Source organism: Ptychodera flava, chromosome 15 (genome assembly GCF_041260155.1).
Source record: "Ptychodera flava strain L36383 chromosome 15, AS_Pfla_20210202, whole genome shotgun sequence".
Classification (NCBI taxonomy): Eukaryota; Metazoa; Hemichordata; class Enteropneusta; family Ptychoderidae; genus Ptychodera; species Ptychodera flava.
Genome location: NC_091942.1, coordinates 41,061,086 through 41,082,878, shown reverse-complemented (window position 1 = coordinate 41,082,878; position 21,793 = coordinate 41,061,086). Strand labels below are relative to the sequence as shown.

The 21,793-nt window shown below is 38.4% G+C and overlaps 3 protein-coding genes across 9 annotated transcripts in view; 1 reads left to right on the top strand and 2 right to left on the bottom strand.

Annotated features, from left to right (window-relative positions):
- LOC139152196 (BAR/IMD domain-containing adapter protein 2-like) overlaps positions 1-17,283 on the bottom strand; it is a 296,941-nt gene extending 279,658 nt beyond the window's left edge. For 2 of the 6 annotated variants that reach the window (XM_070725332.1, XM_070725335.1), the window contains exons 1-2: positions 17,073-17,280; positions 16,298-16,373 (exon numbers count right to left, since the gene is read on the bottom strand). In XM_070725332.1, the coding sequence (XP_070581433.1) occupies positions 16,298-16,373; positions 17,073-17,126 (130 nt within the window). In that variant the 5' untranslated portion in view covers positions 17,127-17,280. Of the gene's footprint in view, positions 1-16,297; positions 16,374-17,072 lie in introns of all 6 variants that reach the window. The other 4 variants (XM_070725337.1, XM_070725334.1, XM_070725336.1 and 1 more) reach the window with 4 other exon arrangements.
- Positions 1-21,793, bottom strand: part of LOC139152194 (uncharacterized) — a 460,524-nt gene that overhangs the window by 361,639 nt on the left and 77,092 nt on the right. The window lies entirely within an intron of this gene.
- The window catches only part of LOC139152198 (TCF3 fusion partner homolog), a 66,912-nt gene continuing 63,167 nt past the window's right edge, over positions 18,049-21,793 (top strand). The window contains exon 1 of one of the 2 annotated variants that reach the window (XM_070725338.1): positions 18,049-18,514. In XM_070725338.1, coding sequence (XP_070581439.1) covers positions 18,296-18,514 — 219 coding nt within the window. In that variant the 5' untranslated portion in view covers positions 18,049-18,295. Of the gene's footprint in view, positions 18,570-21,793 lie in introns of both variants that reach the window. The other variant, XM_070725339.1, reaches the window with a different exon arrangement.

Here is a 21,793-nt window from a genome sequence, read left to right as displayed (position 1 = left end):
AAAATCGTTCTCTTGCACCTCAACCTGAACCATGAACACCCCCACCAGTTTATGATATGACCCATCACAATGGCATGACGTCAACGGATCTTGACAGACGGAAGTCTTGACAGACGGAAGTAGTTGACACCAGCAAACTGGTTTTTCAACTCTAATACTCCTTCTCTGTCTATAAATAGACACGAGAAGGTAAAAACTACCTAGTGCTAAAAATAAAGGGTGAAATCTGGCCGAAAGTTCCGAACTCATTACAATCTGCGAGCCAAGGATTGCATGGTTAATTATTCATGACGTTGGCGGCGGCAGGTTTGCTGATTGGTCAATCGTAATATCCTCTCTATGGACATAACCCGGACTGGTTATGTGTAAATTTGAACGTTTGTCACGTACGTGGAAGCTGTGCCTCAATGGCTCAGCCATGTCGTAAGTACAATGGCAAAAACGTAGTTTTTGTGCTACACTGCCAAGTCGCTGAAGGTACGTGTTCAATTGCCCCTACCCTGGGGAAAAAGGACAGGTTTGTCGGTGCTGCCACACCCCTAGCATGACCCCCAGGGTCTCTGACTAACAGACGTACGGACAAGGTGATGTTTGTGCCTAGCAGACGTGCGTAATACTGAACTTAGTGAAGGAGCTTATTTCTGTAAAAGTAATTAAGCATGAAACGGCAATAAAATGACGCACCCCCTGGGGCAAACAAAGCTGGTGACCTCAAACTTTTTCTGCAGTAACCCTTGAGCACCTTCCCCTGTCTACGTGCATGTAGAAATTATCGAAGTCTAACATGTATAAGTACGGCTAAAACTACCCTGAATATGGGCGGTTTCTGCCAAAATGCCTGGCAGGATAACATGCAGGAGAGCCAATCTTTGCAGGCACATATTATGGGGCGGTTTTCTACTGACTTGGCAGGATAATGGACAAGGGCACTCAGCAGGAAAACAGGGTTCTCCCAACGCTGGTCGGGGCCAGTCCGGCACTCAGAATTTCCGACCAGCATTGACAAGTCACCGTCCGGCACTTACTGTTCAATGCTTTGAACAATCAGCATGAATGTCTATGACACTTTTGAGGTCAAGCAGTCCAAAAAATTGTATGAAGAGTTGACGAAAACAATGGTACTATAGAACGCCTTTCAATAAAATGCTATTTAAACAATATCACCGGTTAATTACTGTACGCTGATTTTTGCATATGAAAAGCTGTTCAGCTGTTGAACATACGTTCACAAGATCATTGCCCTATGAACAAGACACGGTTTTCCTGTCACACAGTATCTCCGTACGATCGAAAGAAGGAGAAAAACTGAAGTTTTTTTGCTTTGTGTCAAGGTTTATAACACTATACAAATGAACTACGGTAGCAAAAATCAGCACAAAAAACAGGACTTCTACTAAAACGTACTTTTCAGTGTTCAGTTAAGACTCAATGAGTGGCATTGTGGAAAGACTGCATAGTGCATGCGCATGCTTCAATGAAATAATCGCAATCATACCAATCCATAATCCAATTACACTAGGTCAAAATTTGTAAGACAATAGTTGTAAACATAGACACAAAACAGCACAGAACAGACAGTAAATAGAAGGTACACAAACAAAGTCAAATTCATGAAAGAAAGATATATGGACCTCTGGCCAAAAGACCAAGAAGTGATGTCAGGTGTTTCGAAAATAGTAAGCGCATCCTGCCCCACATGTGGCACCCGCCATATATCAATCTGTAAGTCAGATAGGTAGTGGTCACTAACTAAGGCCCCATGTCACCGATGCCATCAGTGATCATTTGTCGAAGAGAGATATTGTATTTATCTACCAGCTTGCGATACCTGCCAAAAAAAGCGTTTGAATGTAGAGACAAGTCTTGCTCTGGTGTAACCTTGATTTAACAGTTTGTAAGAGAGATGGCCATGTCTCTCTACAAAATCACCATATGAACTGCATGCTCTTGCATATCAAATAAGCTGGGAAATGTATACCCCATAAGCAGGTGAGAGTGGAATATTACTGATGAGGTGTGGAAAATTGATTATACTAAAGTTGAAATCATCTCTCTTGTCATATAGCCTAGTAGAAAGGTGACCATTAGAGTCAAATTCAAGTAAAATGTCCAGATATGAAGCAGAAGAGGCTGTTTCTGTAGTTTCTTTAATCTCCAATTCTGGAGGATAAATCATAGCGAGATATTTACTTAATTCAGAGTTATTCAATGAAATAACATCGTCTATGTATCTAAATGTAAGGTTGAAAGTACGAGCTACAGAGGCCTTTTTCTGCTTGATAAGGTTCTGGATAAAGTCTGCCTCGTATGAGAACAGAAATAAGTCGGCAAGTAAGGGAGCACAGTTAGTGCCCGTGGGAATTCCTATACACTGTTGGTAAATGTGTCCTCCAAATTCAACAAATATGTTGTCAATGAGGAAATCAAGCATACTGATAATGTCTTTCTCGGTATAAAACACTTTAGCGTAACAAGTAACAAGCAAACTTTGGTGTCAACGAATCCAATCTTTAAATATCAATGAAAACTCACTTAGTTTTTAGGTCAATAGGCCAAAAGTTACCAGTCCCTGGCAACAAGCCTCTCTGTTTGTTAATTTTCCCATTATACAATGACTATCAAGAAGCAATTGAAGCGAATTTGACATCAATAAATTCAACTTTCAAAACTATGGCAGATTAGTCAACCCCTAAGTTGTTGGTTTAAAGTCTGCTAAGTCTGCGCATGAGCATTAACAAGACCACCTAGCTCATTTGAAAAACATAGGATGCTGGTATAGTGCAATGGTAATCCAAACTTCATAGTGGTGAGGGATGATATGAGCACAGGAAAATTATGACAAAGTGGTACGGTACATTATTTTTCAGAAGCTTCAAAACATTCCTTTACAACTGCTAAAGATTTTTTTTCTTTCTGTATTGTTCAGTCAAAACTGAAAAACTACCTTGAAGGTACAGTGGAAATGGCTGTTATTATTTGTACATCAAGCTCTAAGAAAGTAAACATACAAGCATATAAAATATTACAGTTATTCATGAATATTAATGCTCATGAATATTAATGAGCCGTCCAGCACTCTTGGAACTCTGGGGAGAACCCTGGGAAAAGGGTTAATGTAACAACCCACAACCATGAATGTAATAAACAAATTAGAGGTATGTAAGGGTAGCTCAAACCCCCAACTGGGACCGCCAACTGGGACTCCCAGTTGGCTTAAAATGCACTCTGGGACCGGTCCCAGTTCACTTCTGGGACCGGTCTCAGAAGTGAACTGGGACCGGTCCCAGTTGGCCTCTAGGACTGGTCCCAAAAGCGAACTGGGACCAGTCCCAGAAGCGTACTTGCTCGACGTAACTGGGACCATTATGATTGCGGGGAAACACACTTGTATCAAATGAACTGTACCATGGCGGTAAGGTACCTCCATGCTGTAATGACGAAACCATAATATTAATGGGAAAGAAGTTTCCCATCCCACTATAAGCCTTTTGTAGCAATTGTATGCACTTGTTTTATTCATATTCTCTGTACTGTTGTGAAAATTATGTATGTTTTTTGTGTGGGAAAGCTAACATCTCCCAGTTTCATTCAAGGACAGTCAGGTCTCATTTCAATTCTGGGACTCGTAGCTCCATAGAGCTATGACAGACATACCGACTGAAATAGAAAACACTGAGACAGCATATACTACATATAGCTACTAGCTGTCAATGAAGTTTTGAAGCAGTGCATGTTGTTGACTTGTATATTCAAACCCTTTGTCTTAAAATGTAATGGGACTATTATCACCTCATTGATGTCTATTTTTTCCTCGCATAACAATGAAATGATTCTGCTATAACAGCACATGCATGCACTAATGGTTGCCCCTCTCCTATTTGTGTCTATCTGTTCAGAAATATAACTAGGTCCAAATTAAGATATCAGTCATATACTGCAAGTGAATTGCAATTCTATTAAAACACAGCGGGTTTTCGTTAAAGGTTTTGCTTACTGTTTTTAATGTAATGAAAGCCTTGATGAGTTAATTGCTAGTCTTGCACAGGTATTTTCATCTCCTTTTTCATCTGATTCAGTACACAGTCTCTCTATCAACGTGATCCGTGCAGTAAGATTTCAACACACACCATAGCACAGGACTATATATATATTACTAGTTCTAAGAATGAGTACATCGCAGTAAGGCCAAAGTAATCAAATTCTTTGTTTAGCGCGCCCACTCAAATGTTTCGAAACATGAGCGGGAAGGCAGTACTAAAACACATACAAGAAAATCAAAACACACCTTATATTTTCTTGATTATTTCCATGTAACAACATAAGTGTCTATACAAAAATCATCAGAAACTTCCTTTCATCGTGATCATCATAAGTTATACCACAAGATGTGAAATTTTGTAAACAGGAAAGCTCAGTAAAATCCTATTCAAACCATTGGCAGTAGAAAAACCCCAGTATGTGCACACAGACAAAACAAAGAATTAAATTACTTTGGCCTTTAATAGTTGGGATCTCATTAACGATGCGACTCAGGTTCAAAGGTCAATTTTAGCAATTTTTTTTTTATTTCAAATTTCGAACCACTGAAACGTGGTCTTTCTTTTGGGGAAAGGTGTTGGGTCACATCGTACCGGGAAATTCCTGAAATATTACTAAAATGGCAAACTATCAGCTACACCGCGTGCCATTATTTCCCTTTTGTCTTAACGGTCGCGGATTACCGACCACGATATCTTTGATAAACACGCAGAGATTATGTATAGGCTTTGCGGTATAGTGCGCATGCGCTAGCTTCAAGTTAGGCTCAGCGTTTTGAACTCCGCATGTATCGGTACGTTGAGCTGACCAAAGCCGCGCTCGCGCTCCGTACCGTCGAAAAAGCAAGCGAGGTCCACAAAAGCGGGCCTGAAAAAGACGGCAACTTGCGCAAAGGTCGATTTAAATGTAAAACAGTCCGACTTTGGCTCATACTCCCCGCAATAACAATCAAGAATGCAGTGAAGAGTCAGATTTGGCCGAGGACGCAGACGATAACGGAGACGTGCTCAGTTCAACAACTTTGAAAGTATTTTACACGCTGCTTTTCGAACATATTAGGCTATGCGATACATACCCGAGTCCAAAAATTAGCCTGAGCGAGATGAAACTTCTGTTAGTTGCGATAATTTTATCACTCTTGCTGTACATGCTTGGTGTTAGTATCGTGTTCTTTTATATTTTTAAACTCGAGTTTTCTATCGTGCAGTCTTTTCGTGTCTGCTGAGAAACCTTGAACAACACCGTACCCGACAACACGCGACATTTATGTCAAGGAGTTTCCCAAGCCAGTGCAGGAGTTCATACACACATAATGTAGATTCACAAGAGCAAGTTCACCGATCTGCTAATTTTTCGAAACGAAATGCGAATATTTTTTTTATTTCATGCCTTTTCTTTCTTTAAATATAACCCAAAAATTAAATTACGTCAAACGTGAATTGCGAGGGTTCACAAATGATTCTTGTGTGCGTGTTGTCTAAACTTATTACCCGCAAACTCCACAGCTGCTAGCTGGACCTCAACATGGAACGTGAAAAAACCCGGCTCAACTTCTAGAAGTGCCGAAACTAACAATTTTTGCTATATGAGGTCAGTCATCGAAAGATTGATTAAAACTAAAAATCTCCGAAATAATTATGTGTGCGCTGGTATTTCGCAAGTCGAGTGACTCCACTGTAGACTAGTCGATACTCTGTCTCTCGGAACACGCTGTCGATGACAGCCTGCACTGTTCTACGCTACGGCGTGATTATTATTAGTTTGATAAAATCGGTACAAGAACACATATAAATAAAGTTTGAAAAAATAACACGAGTCAATCTCTCCCGTCGTAACGAAGGGCGACAAGTTTGCAGTGCGGTGCAAAAGCTAAGAAAATACGACAGACATTTTATGTTGTCAAGAGTTACGTGTGTTCGTCTCATCTTGAGGTAGGAAAACTAGCAAGTGACGTCCCGTTCGCACAGTGTCGGCGCTAACATGAACTTGACAATCACTTTTCACAAAGAACATGCATAAATTGCCGATCGCGAGACAGGAAGTAGACAACTTGAGTCAAGAACAAGTGAATGCCCGACGCAATCGCGCGACGACAGCACATAAGTCTCGATCGGATAGACTTTTTACGCAAGTTTCGACGTCTTCGTCTTGACTGTGAACTCTGGTAACCAGATTGTAACCGTTGAGACAACAGTATACAGTTAATATGCTAGTTAAACGTTCCAAAATGGATTAAATCGCTAATTACCCCTCTGTGTTTGTTGTGTAAATACCACCCACTGCTGGCACTAAGCATTTGCCAGTTCAGTGTATAATTTCTTTCTATTTTCACACGATCTGCAATCCTAAACATATTCAAAATTCCCAAAACTGACTCTAAATATTTCAACTTAGTCCTGGTGTAAGAAAATTCGCAGAAAATAGTGCGCGAGTCGGACTTCTTGGTCACAATTTGTGACGCATAGGTCGTTTACACAAATCGCCGATTTTCTCAGTCCCGTTTTTGGCAGTGCGTACATTATTCAAATAAGTATAAGTCGGCGGCGCCTGGACAGACTAGCCTGATTTTTCACCTGTGGACAGTGAATGAATATATCTGAAAGAACGTGTCTCAGATTTCCGATAAAAGGCCTGGAAGTGAAGATATCCTGACAAACGTGAACAAAAGCCGATAATTTATGCAAAAAACTTTAAGTTGACACTTTGAAGGCGCATTGTGCGAAAACAAAAGCGAATTTCAAAAATCCGGGACATGGTTTTTTGCTCAGTATACCCAGCCGTCGATTGCCGTAAACAGATCACCAAGGCCGGTTGGAGATTTGTACTTACACTTTTTTAAGTACAAAAACTAAAAAACACGTGTTTTTGAGTAAAAACAGCCGTATGCGCACTGTTTTCAAAAAACTAACAAATTTTCTGAACTCTTCGGTGACCCAGCAGATAGAAAAAGTACCACATGTCGGGTGTGTGACCACGTCTTCTTTGTGAAAATGAGGATTGAAAATAAGTGACAATGAACCCGAGTCGCTACCTTAAATGTCGCGTATACCTACGATTATGGCAGAGTAAAAAGATGAAAACATTAACAGATTTTTAGTATTAAGTACCAGTAACTGGGTTTTTTCATAGTGGTCCCAGTTTACAAATTGGATGTGTCCCTGAAGTGTACTGGAACTGATCCTGGATCGCGGAGGCCAACTAGGACCGCGGCCGCGGTCCTAGAGTTAATTTTGAAGCCAACTGGGACTGGTCCTGGAAGCCAACTGGGACCGGTCCCAGAGGCCAACTGGGACCAGACCCAATTCGCTTCTGGGACCGGTCCAAGAAGTGAACTGGGACCGGTCCAAGAAGTGAACTGGGACCGGTCCCAGAAGTGAACTGGGACCGGTCCCAGAGTGCATTTTAACCCTTTCACCCCCAGTTCCCTGTACACAGGTCCAACTTTACCATAGAAAACAATGGATTTGGGACAAACCATGGTGGTGAAAGGGTTAAGCCAACTGGGAGTCCCAGTTGGCGGTCCCAGTTAGGGGTTTGAGCTACCCTTATTACCATAAATGTAATAAAACTCAACCATAAATGTAGTAAACCTGAAGTTGCATATGTGATAATTTGTTTATCAATGCCCTTAGCAAATAATAAATTTAAATTTTAAAGAGGCACTCCCACTTGGTAACATTTTTAAAACAAATTTTTTTAATGCCAGCTGTTGATATTTGACATGGCGACTGCGCGCTGATCGCGAGATATAGATAAAAACATGTAATTCCCCGAGCGTATTTTTCACATCCCAAAGTTTGACGATTGTTTCTGATTATGACCCGAAATCCCTCGGAAGGTTTGTTGTTGTGCTTATTGACGATATTGTAGGGAGTTCATAATAAGTTCGAACGATGCAATTTTACCTCCCACTGCGAAGACTTTTTATGTACAGCATTATGCCTTCACTTCAGGTAAGTTTTTTTTATACTTCTCCTTAGTTTTTGTCGTTTTCATTATTCTCAGTCAGTTCTGTTATATTTTTAACCAATACCACATAGATATCAGTTTTGACGTGTAAAATGTTAGCAGTCTCTAATGACTAAATTTTGTCGTCTGCTACACACTGACACAGGTATGCGTGGTTCGATACATAGCGGCCACCGCGTGTGGTATGCGTGCATACCACGCGGCGCCCGCTATGTATCATCCGCACCTATCTGTGCTAGTCACCTATGCGAATTCTGGTGGAATCAGCAAACTTTGTTTTCCATTTTTTTCTCTGAGTCATTAAGACTGGGCTTGCCCCCATGGGGCATGACCGATCACCGACGCAAGCCTGGTACTGTGGCGTACAGCAGCGTTAGTGTAGACTGGTACTCCATAGCTTACTTGACAATGGCCCCTGTGCCGAACGTTCGATGTTCGGAAGCTGAATTTAGGTGGGCCAACGGAATTCAAACTTTTACTATTTTGAGGACATGTTTTTACTGAAATCTTGCGATCCGCGCGCAGTCGCTGAGTCATATATCGACCGTTGGCATTAAAAAATGTTTTTTAAAAATGTTACCAAGTGGGAGTGCCTCTTTAATGAGACTAGTGTAATGTTATTGCATACTTTCCTGAAACTAGGTTTCCTTTCCGAAACACAGAATACAGGGAAAGACACTTATTTTTTTCATCCACTTGCCCTTCGGGCAAGTGGGGGTTCGGTTCACTTGCCCAAATTGGAAATCCACTTGCCCAGTATAATTTACGTGTTTGAAAAAAGCTAAAACATTGGTTTTTCATTTCACGCACTTTATTTTGAAAATTATCATGTTATCATGAGAAAATGTCAGACATTCTCATAGGGTTCTCCTCACACTTCTAAGAGTGCTGGATGGCTCATTTATATTAAATTAATTATTAAAGGCCCACTAGCTGTATCATTTAGCATTCTTTATGTGATTTGACTTCTGAACTAAAACAAGTTTTTGGGAATGTACTCTTTGAGGGGTTGGAATACAAGTATTGTTAACTGCCCAGTGAGACTGCATGTGCAATTTTGAACAAGAAAAATAATAAATGTGTGCCCAAACGTAAAATGGCACCCGATGCAAATATAGCAAAATCAGTGTGCACCGTGCATATATGCATTTGAATATTCACGGAAACAACAGAGTAGTCTAATGTAATGCATAGTGTTGAATGTTTTCAACTGGGACAAAAATGCTTTGTTTTCTTTGTAGTATGGTGGGAAATCAAAGTAATGGTTAAAATGTAAATTTTCTTGTCCAATTTTTCACTAAAGAATGTTTTGTAAAGCTGTAAAAGACCATATCCTGTAAATGGGTAGAATTTAAAGAAAACCAGAGAAAATAGGAAGCCTTTTTTAGGTCAACAAATTTCAAGATTTACAGCTAGTGGGGCTTTCATATTCATAGAAAAATTTCTAACAGTTCATGTGTTTATATGTTTACTTTCTTGATAACAGCCATTTTAATTGTACCTTCATGGTATTTTTGCAGTTAAAAGTTTTAACTTATCTATACAGAAAGAAAAAAATCTGTAGCTATAAAGGAATGTTTTGAAGCTTCTGAAAAATAATGTACTTCTTTGTCATGTTTTTACTGCGCTGATATCATACACAAGCCCTATGAAGTTTGGATTACCATTGCACTATACCAGTATCCTATGTTTTTCTAATAACCTAGGTGGTCTTTTTAATGCTCATGTGCAGACTAAATAGAATTTAAACCAACAACCTAAGGCGTAGGTGGTTTTCAATGTGTCTTGAAAGCTGAATTGCTCGATGTCAAACTCGCTGCAATTGCTCCTTGACAGTCATTTTAGAATGTGAAAATTCACAAACAGAGAGGTTGGTCGCCACGGACAAGTAACTTTTGGCTTATTGACCTGAAAATTAAGTCAGTTTTCATTGAAAATTCAAAGACTGGTTCTGTTGACACCAAAGCTTGCTCATGACTTTCATCGCATGCGGTCTTGCCAGGATGCCACTTACTGTCACTCAACAAGTTAACATTGAAGAGTATGTTTTAGTAAAGGTCCCTTTTTTGTGATTTTTCACTACCGGACTTTATTTTTACATCATTATAAACGTTCATACAAAGCACAAAAACCGCTGTGTGTTTCTTCCTTTTACCGTATTGACATATTGTGAGACATCGTAACCTCACAGTCAATGCAATGAACTTTGGTGAACGTACGCTCCACCAGCTGAACAGCTTTTTCATATGCAAAAATCAGTGGTGGGTTGTTTGAACTGCGTTTTATTGAAAGCGATTACATGATTCTTTTCGTCAACTCTTCATGCAATTTTATGAAAAATCTTATGAAAATGTTCACAATGACATAATATGATTATTTTTTGTTGTTTAAGTCCGTGTTCCCTCACCAGAAAATCGCTCTCGTGAATTTTATTTCTAGGTATTATTTTTTTCACTTGTCCCATCGGGCAAGTGGCATCGGAGGTTCACTTGCCCGAACACGACTTTCACATGCCCCGGGCAATCGGGCAACCGTTAGTGTCTTTCCCTGGAATAGAATACTTTGAGAACACTATCAGAAAACGGCGAGGTACCAATCAAACCGTTCGATAATGGAAGTGGAACAGCAGTTCCAGACACTGATAATTAAATAAGGAAGCGTCAAAATAACTCGTCAACCAGTGATACCACACAAAGTTTAAGAGAGATGACTCAGAACAAATAACAGAGAAATAAACAACCTTATAACAGAAATTTATGACAAAAAAACATGTTGATGAGAACATATACAGTGTTTCATCTAGGATGCTACACCAGAGGGGGATTGGTCCCCCTCTACGGTAATGATAGTTTTGAGGGGGATTTTAAAATTTTGGGGGGGATTTAACTGAAACATATAATGACATCTTTATACGTAAGTTTTAATGCTGCAGTGATGTTACTTGTGATACACATACTACAAGCCATAAATCACTTGCTTACAAAATCCAAGCTGCTGGCTGCAAACACCATCCTCAATAAATTTTTTTCAAAAGTCAACAAATTTGTGTATCACTGTTGTGAATGTATAGGGCTTCCAAGAGTGGCGGACAGCTCATTAATATTCATAGGCATTACTATTCCTAAATAAATTGTAGCATATTCTGTATTCTAAAATATTCTGTAGGTTTGCTTTCTTAGGGCTTAATGTACATTCAAATATAAAAATGAACAACAGTTAGCCATTCCCACTGTACCTTCAAGGGATTTTTTTTCATTTTTCACTGAACTGTCTGCACTACAAAAAGCAAGAAAAAACTCTTTTGTAGTTTTAGGAATGTTTTGTAGCTTCTTACAAAAATAATGTACTTGTTTGTCACGTTTTTACTGTGCTTATATCATCCCTCACTACTGTAAGTTTGGATCAACATTGCCCTATACAAACCAGTTAGCTGTATTTTTCTAGTGACCTAGCTGGTCTTGTAGTTTTGTGCGCAGACTCAGTAGAGTTAAAACGAACAACTTAGAGGGTCGGATTTTAGACTGCCGTATTTTGAATGCGGAGTTTCTCGATGTCAGATTCGCTTCAGTTGCTTTTTGTCAGTCATTTTAGAACGGGAAAATAACAAACAGAAAGGTTGGTTGTCACGGACAGTTAACTTTAGGGTTTATTTGCCCCGAAAAATAAGTCACTGTCTGTTCACTGAATTAAAAAACCGGACCCATTGACACCACAGCTTGCTTGTGACTGTTGTGACTTTCATTGCAGTCTGCACTGAACACGTTTATGTGACAGTAAAGTCCAAATTTTCGTGTAAATTTTGCTATCAGAATTATTTTCAGAGTGTTATGGACATCCATACCATGCATAAAAACTTCAGTTTGTCTCCTGTTCTCAATCGTACAGAGATAATGTGACACAGAAACCTTATCGGGCAAGGGCAATGAACTTTTGTGAACGTACATGTAACTCTCAACTGGCTGACAGGCTTTCATATGCAAATTCAGCGTACGGAAATTTACGCGTGTTATTGTTTCAACAGCAATTTATTGTCAAACAGCTCAAAAAGTATCAAAATCGAACTAAAATTAGTCCCTTCCATGTAAATGCCGTTCTTGCAACACTATACAATGCCCGTTGCCACACTATTAACAGGTGCCGATAACAGGTCAAATGCATCGAAGTGTGGCACTCACGATAGCAGCCATTCCAGCCAGCTCAATGCACTGCGCGATGGGTCGCCCCTTCTACCTGTGATTGGCAGCACACCAAAGAGGGGGAATCGCGCAATCGCACAGCCTAGATGAAACACTGCATATATCCATATTTCAATCTTGTCAAAAAACATAACGAACACTACCTTGGACACAGTGGAACAAAATTAGACATCCTAACATCCCAGCAAAGGAACAAACTTCAAGTGGGACAACATAGGAATACCAAAAATCTATCAATTATTCCACACAATTTATCCACTGAAGATGAATTTGAGGCGACTGATTAAGAAAGTACAGCAAAAACGGCGTTAAAGGATCATAGTGTTATACAGTATCTTCCGCTCTGGAGTAGAGACTGCACTGACACTCACTGACTCAGATTACAGCTGTGAGTTTTGTACACAAAACAGGGAAACGTAAAATACACTTTCAAATATACAAAATACACAAAATGCAAACAATTAAGGTATGAATGATGTGTGGAGTTGCTTTCCTTATTACAGAGATAAATATTGAAGGGCTAATCCCTAAAAAACAATAACAAAATAGATTTATTACATTTATGGTTGACAAGTATTATATTTATGGGTGATTTTTTTATTACATTTATGGTTACCATTTAGGCTGTGTCTATTGACAGGCGCCTGTCAATAGACAGAATCTGGCTATTGACAGGCACCTGTCAATAGACAAAAAATGGCTATTGACACGCGGGACGTTTTTCACCAAAATTCACCACATTTTAACGAAAGAAACTGCTCCATCTTGTTAGAATGCTTTACAAAGCCTTTTCTCACTGAGACATGGACAAAGTCGCCGCATTTTTGCGTATAGCACAGGTTAACCTTGCATGATGTTGCCTCAACACCTCGCCTGTCAATAGTCAAAATCTAGCTAATGACACGCAGCACTCGTTCATCAAAGTCAAGTTACTGGTTTTTAAAGTAATAAACTGGCCCATGCTTCTCAGAATGTTTTACATGGTCTTTTTTATGCATGAAAATATGGACAAGGCGCCGTAGACTTCAACTTTAGGCCGCAATTTAGCGTACACACGTAAACCCGGCATGTACGATGTTGCCGCACCACCGCGCCTGTCAATAGCCTAGAGTTGGCTATTGACACGGGGGACTCGTTCGTCAAATTTTACAGGATTTTAGCGAAACTAAGTGACCCATGCTTCTCAAAATGTTTCATATAGCCTTCTTACACATGAAATTATGGACAAGGCTACATAGACTTTACTGTATACGATGTTGCATCAACGCCTGTCAGTAGACAGAATCCGGCTATTGACAGGCGCCTTCTCAATAGACAAAAGTTGGCTATTGACACGCGGGACTTTTTTAACCAAATTTTACCGGATTTTAGCGAAATAAACTGCCTCATTGCTTCTCAGAATGTTTTTCTCTGCCATTTTGTTCGTAAGAATGAACAAAGTCGTCGTCTACCTTACTATCCACGGGTGTGGACTGTGCATGCACCAATGATCGAATGCAGCATCCATCTTGTACTGCGGTGTGCAGTTCTCTGACTTGAACTACCGTTAAAGTCATTTTATAAGACGCATCTGCATTATAAGTCACACCCTCCTTTGATTGACTTGTATGCATTATAAGTCGCACCCCTTTTTCGGCAGATCTGTCACACTACCGGCCACCACTGAGGTTGGCTATGTTCATCAAAAGTTGATACTTTATTGTTCCTCGTGTTTTAATAAAATTGTATTACCGTTCTTCACATGTTTCTCAACCTACTGGTTGACGAAGGAGTATACCTCTTTAAAAAACACAAAAGTACATATTATAAGTCGCACCCCTTCTCTGGAGAAATATTTCGAGTTCAAAATTTGCAACATCATAATAAACGGTACTAAGATTTTCCGACTTTTATGCTGCAAAACGGACTTCATCATCACCAAATAAGTATCACCAATCGGCAAAAATACGCGTATGCAGGACCGTGATTCAATGCTAGCGTGACACAGTGAATGCGTACGACGTACTCAGGGAAAGACACTTATTTTTTTATCCACTTACCCTTCGGGCAAGTGGGTGGTTCAGTTCACTTGCCCGAATTGGAAAACCACTTGCCTCGTACAATTTATGTGTTTGAAAAAAGCTAAAACATTTGTTTTTCATTTCACACACTTTATTTTGAAAATTATCATGTTATCAAGAGAAAGTGTCAGACATTCTCATAGGGTTCTCCTCACACTTCTAAGAGTGCTGGATGGCTCATTTAAATTCAATTAATTATTAAAGCCCCACTAGCTGTATCTTTTAGCATTCTTTATGTGATTTGACTTCCGAACTAAAACAAGTTTTTGGGGATGTGCTCTTTGAGGAGTTGGAATACAAGTATTATTAACTGCCCAGTGAGACTGCATGTGCAATTTTGAACAAGAAAAATAATAAATGTGTGCCCAATCGTAAAATGGCACCCCATGCAAATATAGCAAAAACTGTGTACATCTTGCATATATGCATTTGAATATTAACAGAAACAAGAGAGTAGTCCAATATAATGCATAGTGTTGAATGTTTTCAACTTGGACACATATGCTATGTTTTCTTTGTAGTATGGCGGGAAATCAAAGTAATGGTTAAAATGTAAATATACTTGTCCAATTTTTCATGCACTAAAATGAATGGTTTTGTAAAGCAGTAAAAGACTATATCCTGCAAATGGGTAGAATTAAAAAAAATAGTGACAACATCACTGTTCGCTCCCATATACCGTAGTTATCAAAGCAAGTCAACAATTGTATGAAACATGGACATACATATACAGACAGACTGACATACACAGACTGGCACAGTGATGACATTGACCCCAAGTGTGCCTTGGCCCATGGAGAGTGATAAAGATATAACAAACAGCTGTATGTAATGATAAAATAGTTAAGTATAGGCCTATACAGGCACTGAGAGTGAATATGTTACAGCAATTTGATTAGTTTCTTTTCCTTTTCTACTTCTGTGATAATCTTTAAGAAAATCAATCTGCAAGGCAGTTTATGTATTGACAAATATGTTATCTTTTACAAGCACGCAGTAATAACTGTTCTTGATTTTTCATTTACAATATTTGACATAGACTGAAATACATTACATGCAACCAATGTTTACACTTTGCCCATACACCAGATACATGGAGAAATTTCAACATACAATCATCAACTCAGAAACCCTACAGGGAAAAGTAAACATTGTTTTCTTCCAGAACAGCTGGTGCATCCACATCTGGAACAACTTACAAACTTAACCAATTACACAAGGGATAAAGTTAAACTGTGGTGAACTTGACTATTCCTTTCAAATCCTCACCTAACTTGACATCTTACACTAAAATACACTGCATGGTTAATTGTGCACAAAAATACATCGGGGTGGACCATTTGATAAGGGATGGTGTCTGGAAGATCGATGAGGTACATTATCTTTTTTATCCGATCCATTGTACATTCTTTTTTCCCCACTTTCCCACCTTTTCTTTTTGTCAAACCTTCTCTGGCTGAATTTTTTATTGGCATTTGTTTGGAATTTTTTCAAAATCTGCCAGGATTTTTTTACCACATTTGAACACCAAATACAGTTTACCATATCAAATGCTTACTAAATCACCACATTATATACTCTTAGTTCCAGTAGGTATAAAATTACCTAAAAAAATCTTAAAAATACAAAATGAAAGATATCCCAGTAAAACTGAAAGTTTCGCAAAGTTGCCCCCAAAATTGCCAACATGCAAAAACATGAACTTAAGTCTGAAAAAGTGTAAACTCTGGGAAAAAAACAGGAAAAATTTCCACAAAAGCTATCGAACCGAAAAATTCCATAATGCAGATTTTCTACAGAAAATTATCAGCAAACTTCAATAGAATTTAAAGTTTCTATACACATTAAAATTCTATAAAATTTAAATTTTTCTACAGAATTGTATTGAAAATTTTCAATTGAATTTCAATAGAAGCATATTTCCATCAGATTTCCATAAAATATACAGAATTTCTATAGAATATCAGAGTTCAATAGAAAATCTACAGACCATTTTCATAAGTGCTACCTCCATGCTTCAATGTAGTGACTTACCATTTAATGCCTTTTCATATGCCCGTCCCATTGTCACCATATTTCTCATGGCAGGGTGAAGACTCTCAAATACTCCCTGTGGGAAGATCGAAAAAACACTATACTCTCAGCAACCCAAAAGCTTTACACAATATCGAGGTCAATTTCGTCAGTCGATAAATCATTCACTTATTACAATTAGACATATCAGACTGATTTTCCACTGAACACCTTCTCGCATCCGATCCGGGTCCCACTGGCGTCACTGCCCATCTCATCGCTACCATTCACTGCCCGCCGCGGCCCGTCGGAAAATTAAAGCTCTCAGATTGCTGTACCCTAGCAGATCTTTCGTAGGTTTCAATAAATAGTAGTCGTCTTTACTGCTTAGATATTGACTGATTACAGTTTTGGAAGGTTAATTTCCAGACGGTTAGGCGACGGGTAGCAAATTAAAAGGACCGTCCGCAATAGTTTCAATCGAATAAGTAAATTAAATGGTGAATCACTTCAATAAAAGCTACGGTTCAATATATAATATAGTTCATTGGGTGTTTAGGTCACTTGTTTTTTACCACTATGGAGGAAGAACACAGACTTTTACGTCCTAAAAACATTCCGGTAATGTGTAAGTATGTGCTCGTTGCTGATCACTACCAACGACTTCTACTAATATCATATCACAAGAGAAAATCTAACGTCAACCCAAACGTCGACCGTGCACGATGCCGGAAACACATCGTTCCTTTCGACACAGTTTCATCACAGTAAATTTCTCTTTGGTATTATTACTCACCCGGTAAGTTCCCTCAATTAGTCTCGCTATTTCCTCGCTGCTCGTTACTGACATGTCTTTTTTTTTAAATATGATGCTGCAGCAAACCAATAAAAGATACAATGAGAACCGCTAAGAACAAGTTTCGCGCTGGGAACGGTGTAATCATTACATTGGTAAGTGAGGACAAAACATTTATGTTTATCACGAACGTAAACTTGGCTTCATCCTCAGCCTCAGGTGACCTTTCCAGCGTCTTGCGGGCCAAATCACGTGACTGATCAAACGTCGTTTGCAAACTTGAAAGATATAACTCTAGGGACGCCATGAGTAAAATTCAGTTCAATCAGTGTTTTGGTTCAGGAGAAAAAGATTTTTAAGGATTATTATTATTTTTGAAAATGTCGCTACTCAGGGTCAGCTTCAGCATCGTATCCGAAAATTGCCGAGGATGGATAAATGATAAAATTCACCCACAACTTAAGAAAATAACAACTCCGTTCTTTCAAAAATGTCTTTATAATCGCAAAAGTGGCTCGCAGGTAATATTTTATCATTAGAATATCTCATAAAGACAAGTTTTTTTAGTAGTGTTCGTAATTTTCAAGCCATGATTGGTGATGTGTTTGTTGGTGTCTGTTAACTCTTGCAATAAGATTTTTGCAAAAAAAGGCATACTACATGATCCGAAATGTGTAAAAATCGCCATCATCAGAGGCAATGTGAAAGCCGTAATTATTTAGAGGGCATATAAAACAATTAGCTTGTATAACTATGACAGGAGGCCTGAAAAGTCGACGTATTAAACATATACTAGCATTCGAATTTTTGAATGTTGTGTTGTAACTACAGCGTGGGAGAAACGGATACTATTAGGAGAGGCTACTAAATATTATGAAATACAAACTCTACTGTGTTTTGATTAATATTTGAAGTGATGTGGAACTTGGAGCACATTTTTACAATCGTTTTTACACTTATCATTCCATCAGACGCAGTCGGGAATCCTGTGAAGCTGACGCTGTAGCGTCATCCCCATCCTCATTTTCACGTGACTCCTGAGACTGACTCGAGGATGAAGATGACGCCAACTTTACGTTCGTACCGACGCTCGCTATATGCCGTCAGTCTGGCTCTGACGCTTCCAACGTTTGCAGATGCAGAGGTTGCAGTTCATTTCATAAGACACCGTCACACCGACCCAGAAGATCAGTTGAGCTGAACAGTAACCCTACTTTTACAAAATGACTGTGTGCATTGAGCCGAAACTTACGTCTGTTGTTGAATCCGGATTCTCCTCTGTTTTACCACATCGGGAGGAAATGAAAGCATCCGGATCCGTGGGCCTGGAACATAATTTTGCAAATTATCTTGGTCGAGCACACGCAGAATTTTCCTCACAAGAGGAAAAATATAAACGAAAATATCTCAGTCTTAGAAGAAGATGCGAGAACATTGAAGATGTAAGAATATATCAAAGTTCATCTGATCTGGATGTCTGATAACGTGGATTTACTGGTATTTCCATGTACAGAGTCACTTGTGAATCTATACACGACAGCCCTGTATATACATATATATATATATATATATATATATATATATATATATATATATATATATATATATATATATATATATATATATATATATAATACATACACACACACAAACATATATATATATAAAATATATATATAATATATACACACACAAACATATATATATATATATATATATATATATATATATATATATATATATATATATATATATATATATATATATATATATATATATATACAAAGCGATACAAAGCGATACAAAGTGCTCAATACAAAAGTAGGGTTGCTGGAGAATTGATTTTACAATTTCATCTCTACAACGTTGTTTCATGAGTCGCGAGGCTCACTCATCAGGAGACTAGACTGGAGTGAATCTACATGGGCTAAACATCGCTGGTTACACAGGTGGTGGAATTTTGGTTGAGATTGACAGTTGTTGCATAACAATATATTGCTGCTGCTATGAATATTCATGTTTACAGAGAGGACTGATTTACTTCGTTGGATATACCAGGAGTTACTAGTTATTGCATAACAATGTCTTGCTTCTGTGACGGCATGATGACACAAGTTCATTTCTTATATGGAAATACCATATATATATATATATATATATATATATATATATATATATATATATATATATATATATATATATATATATATATATATATATATATATATATCGCAGTATACAGATGTCCTCGAGGGAAATTACAGTGCTCAATGCAAAAAAGCAGAGCGTTATAAATAAACAGATTACTTCAAGTACAAAGTAATGAAATCTATTACTTACAGGGCTCGAAATTAGCGGTAGTCCCGCGTCCCCAGACTACCAACTTTTCCCTGGGACTACCATAACCCATGAAATGGTAGCTCTCACGGACTACCAAAGCCAGGGACATGAAATTACTTAGTGAGCAGCATGATGTTGATCGCTTTGAGATGACCGACACTCATACAGTCAACCAGCTGGACACAAAAAGACCAGACTATGACTTTGTTGTGCAAATTAAAAGGCAACAGTGCAGTCGAATTTGTTGTGACAAACTTTCAATAAAATATAATTATCTGAACTGACGTACTTAGATGACAGGCTTAGGAAATGATGGCCAACGAAAATTCATTTTCATACTTTTTTGATCACAATGTATCAATCACAATTAAACACAAAATTATTCAAACCGCAAAGAAAAAGCTGTCGGGCTATCCACAAATTACGCTTTATGAAGTGTATGAGATCATCCCGTGATGGTGTACTATGGTGGAGAAATATAGCCAAAATTGCCACGAAAGTATTAGGAACATGACTGTACCAAGTTGTCATCCTGAAATACATAGGCAACCTACTTTTAGCCATGTTATGTTTACACGTGCTGAGTGAAAAGTTGTCATGGTGAACAGCAAAATTTGCATATCAGCTCTGCGTATGTGTGAATAGGGCGTCAAACTTTGAGGCGTCACCGTTGTCCACTACACATACTATACCGTTCTCCTAAGGCTATGATCTGCAGGTATTGATGTCAAATGAGTAGACAATTCACATCACAGATAGAATCATGAAAAATAAATCTTTCATTTTTTAGATATCAAAAAAAAATATCCTTTACAAAAAACCTCTTCATTCATGCATGGGCTACCAGATCTTGTCACTGGGCTACCAACTTCAGAAAATGGTAGCCCAATCGGACTACCAGGGAAAAAAGTTAATTTCGAGCCCTGACTTAAGTTTCATGCATCTTGCAATCCTCAGATTGCAAGATGCATGAAACTTAAGTAATAGATTTCATTACTTTGTACTTGAAGTAATCTGTTTATTTATTTATTTATTTATATATATATATATATATATATATATATATATATATATATATATATATATATATATATATATATGTATATTCTTTTCCAGTAATTGAAAGTTGAACGTCAAAAAGGCCAAATGCATCTCAACATTCGATTTCAGTACACTATACAGCAAAATTGAACAGAAGGATCTACTGAAAGAATTGTACAACGTAGTTGACTTTGTATTTGAGGGTGGAACGAAACGATATTATATTGATTTCTCTTCTTCTAAGGCATTTTGGCATTTGGGTGTTGATCGAACACCATTTTGGGCAAATTTATATCTACACAGGCATGAGTATAGATTCATGTTAAAACTCTTTCATACCGATATAGCTCGTGCTCGGAAATTTCATGGATGCGCACGATTCATCAATGACATATGTCTTCTAAATGGTGGTGGAGAGTTGTGTAGATCATACGAGCAAATATATCCTGCAGAGCTCACGTTGCAGTGTGAGCATAATGGACAGGGCTCGAAATTAACTTTTTCCCCTGGTAGTCCACTTGGGCTACCATTTTCTGAAGTTGGTAGGCCAGTGACAATGGCTGGTAGCCCATGCATATTTGTTTTTCATTAACCAGACAAGAAAAAGCAGTTTTTCAAGATTCTGCTCATGAAGTGAATTTTCTTGTCATTTGATATGAATACTTACACACCTAGTACCAAAAGGAAACAGGTATAAGCCCCCACCCCCAATAAATATATTTCTGGTCCTTGACATAGAGCAAAAGTGATGCGGCGACGCGGTTTTCTTTTTTTCCTTTTTTTCTTAACAATGCTGGTTTGGCACTATTGATGCAACAGTTATTGTCTTTTATCACTGGCTGCATAATACTTCCGTTTTCTTTATAGCATTTTTGGACATGCAAACAGGGGTGCTGATTAGTATGTAACCCAAAAAAGTGCCATGACAGGCAGGTTCTGAAATGACAAATGCGGTGACCAGAAACGATCTTTTTTGGCCTAAAGGACAACAGTGCTACTCAACAGTTTTCGTAGTTGTATGAAAATTTTTATAGTCACCATGGGAACGACCACTACCTTCGCAGCACGTCGTGACTAGACATACTGTAGCAGTGCTAAAATAGACCATGGGCTTTCTGTAGAGAGGAGGCATATTGTCTGTGATTGATACATTATGATCAAAATGCAATGAAAATGCCTTTTCATTGACCATCACTCCAGTGCCTGTTATTCAAGTTCGTCAGCTCAGATATTTGACATTGCACGCCAAGTACTGACTGAATGTTACGTCCCGGTCTTTGGTAGTCCGTGTGGGCTACCATTTCATGGACTTTGGTAGCCCCAGGGAAATGTTGGTAGTC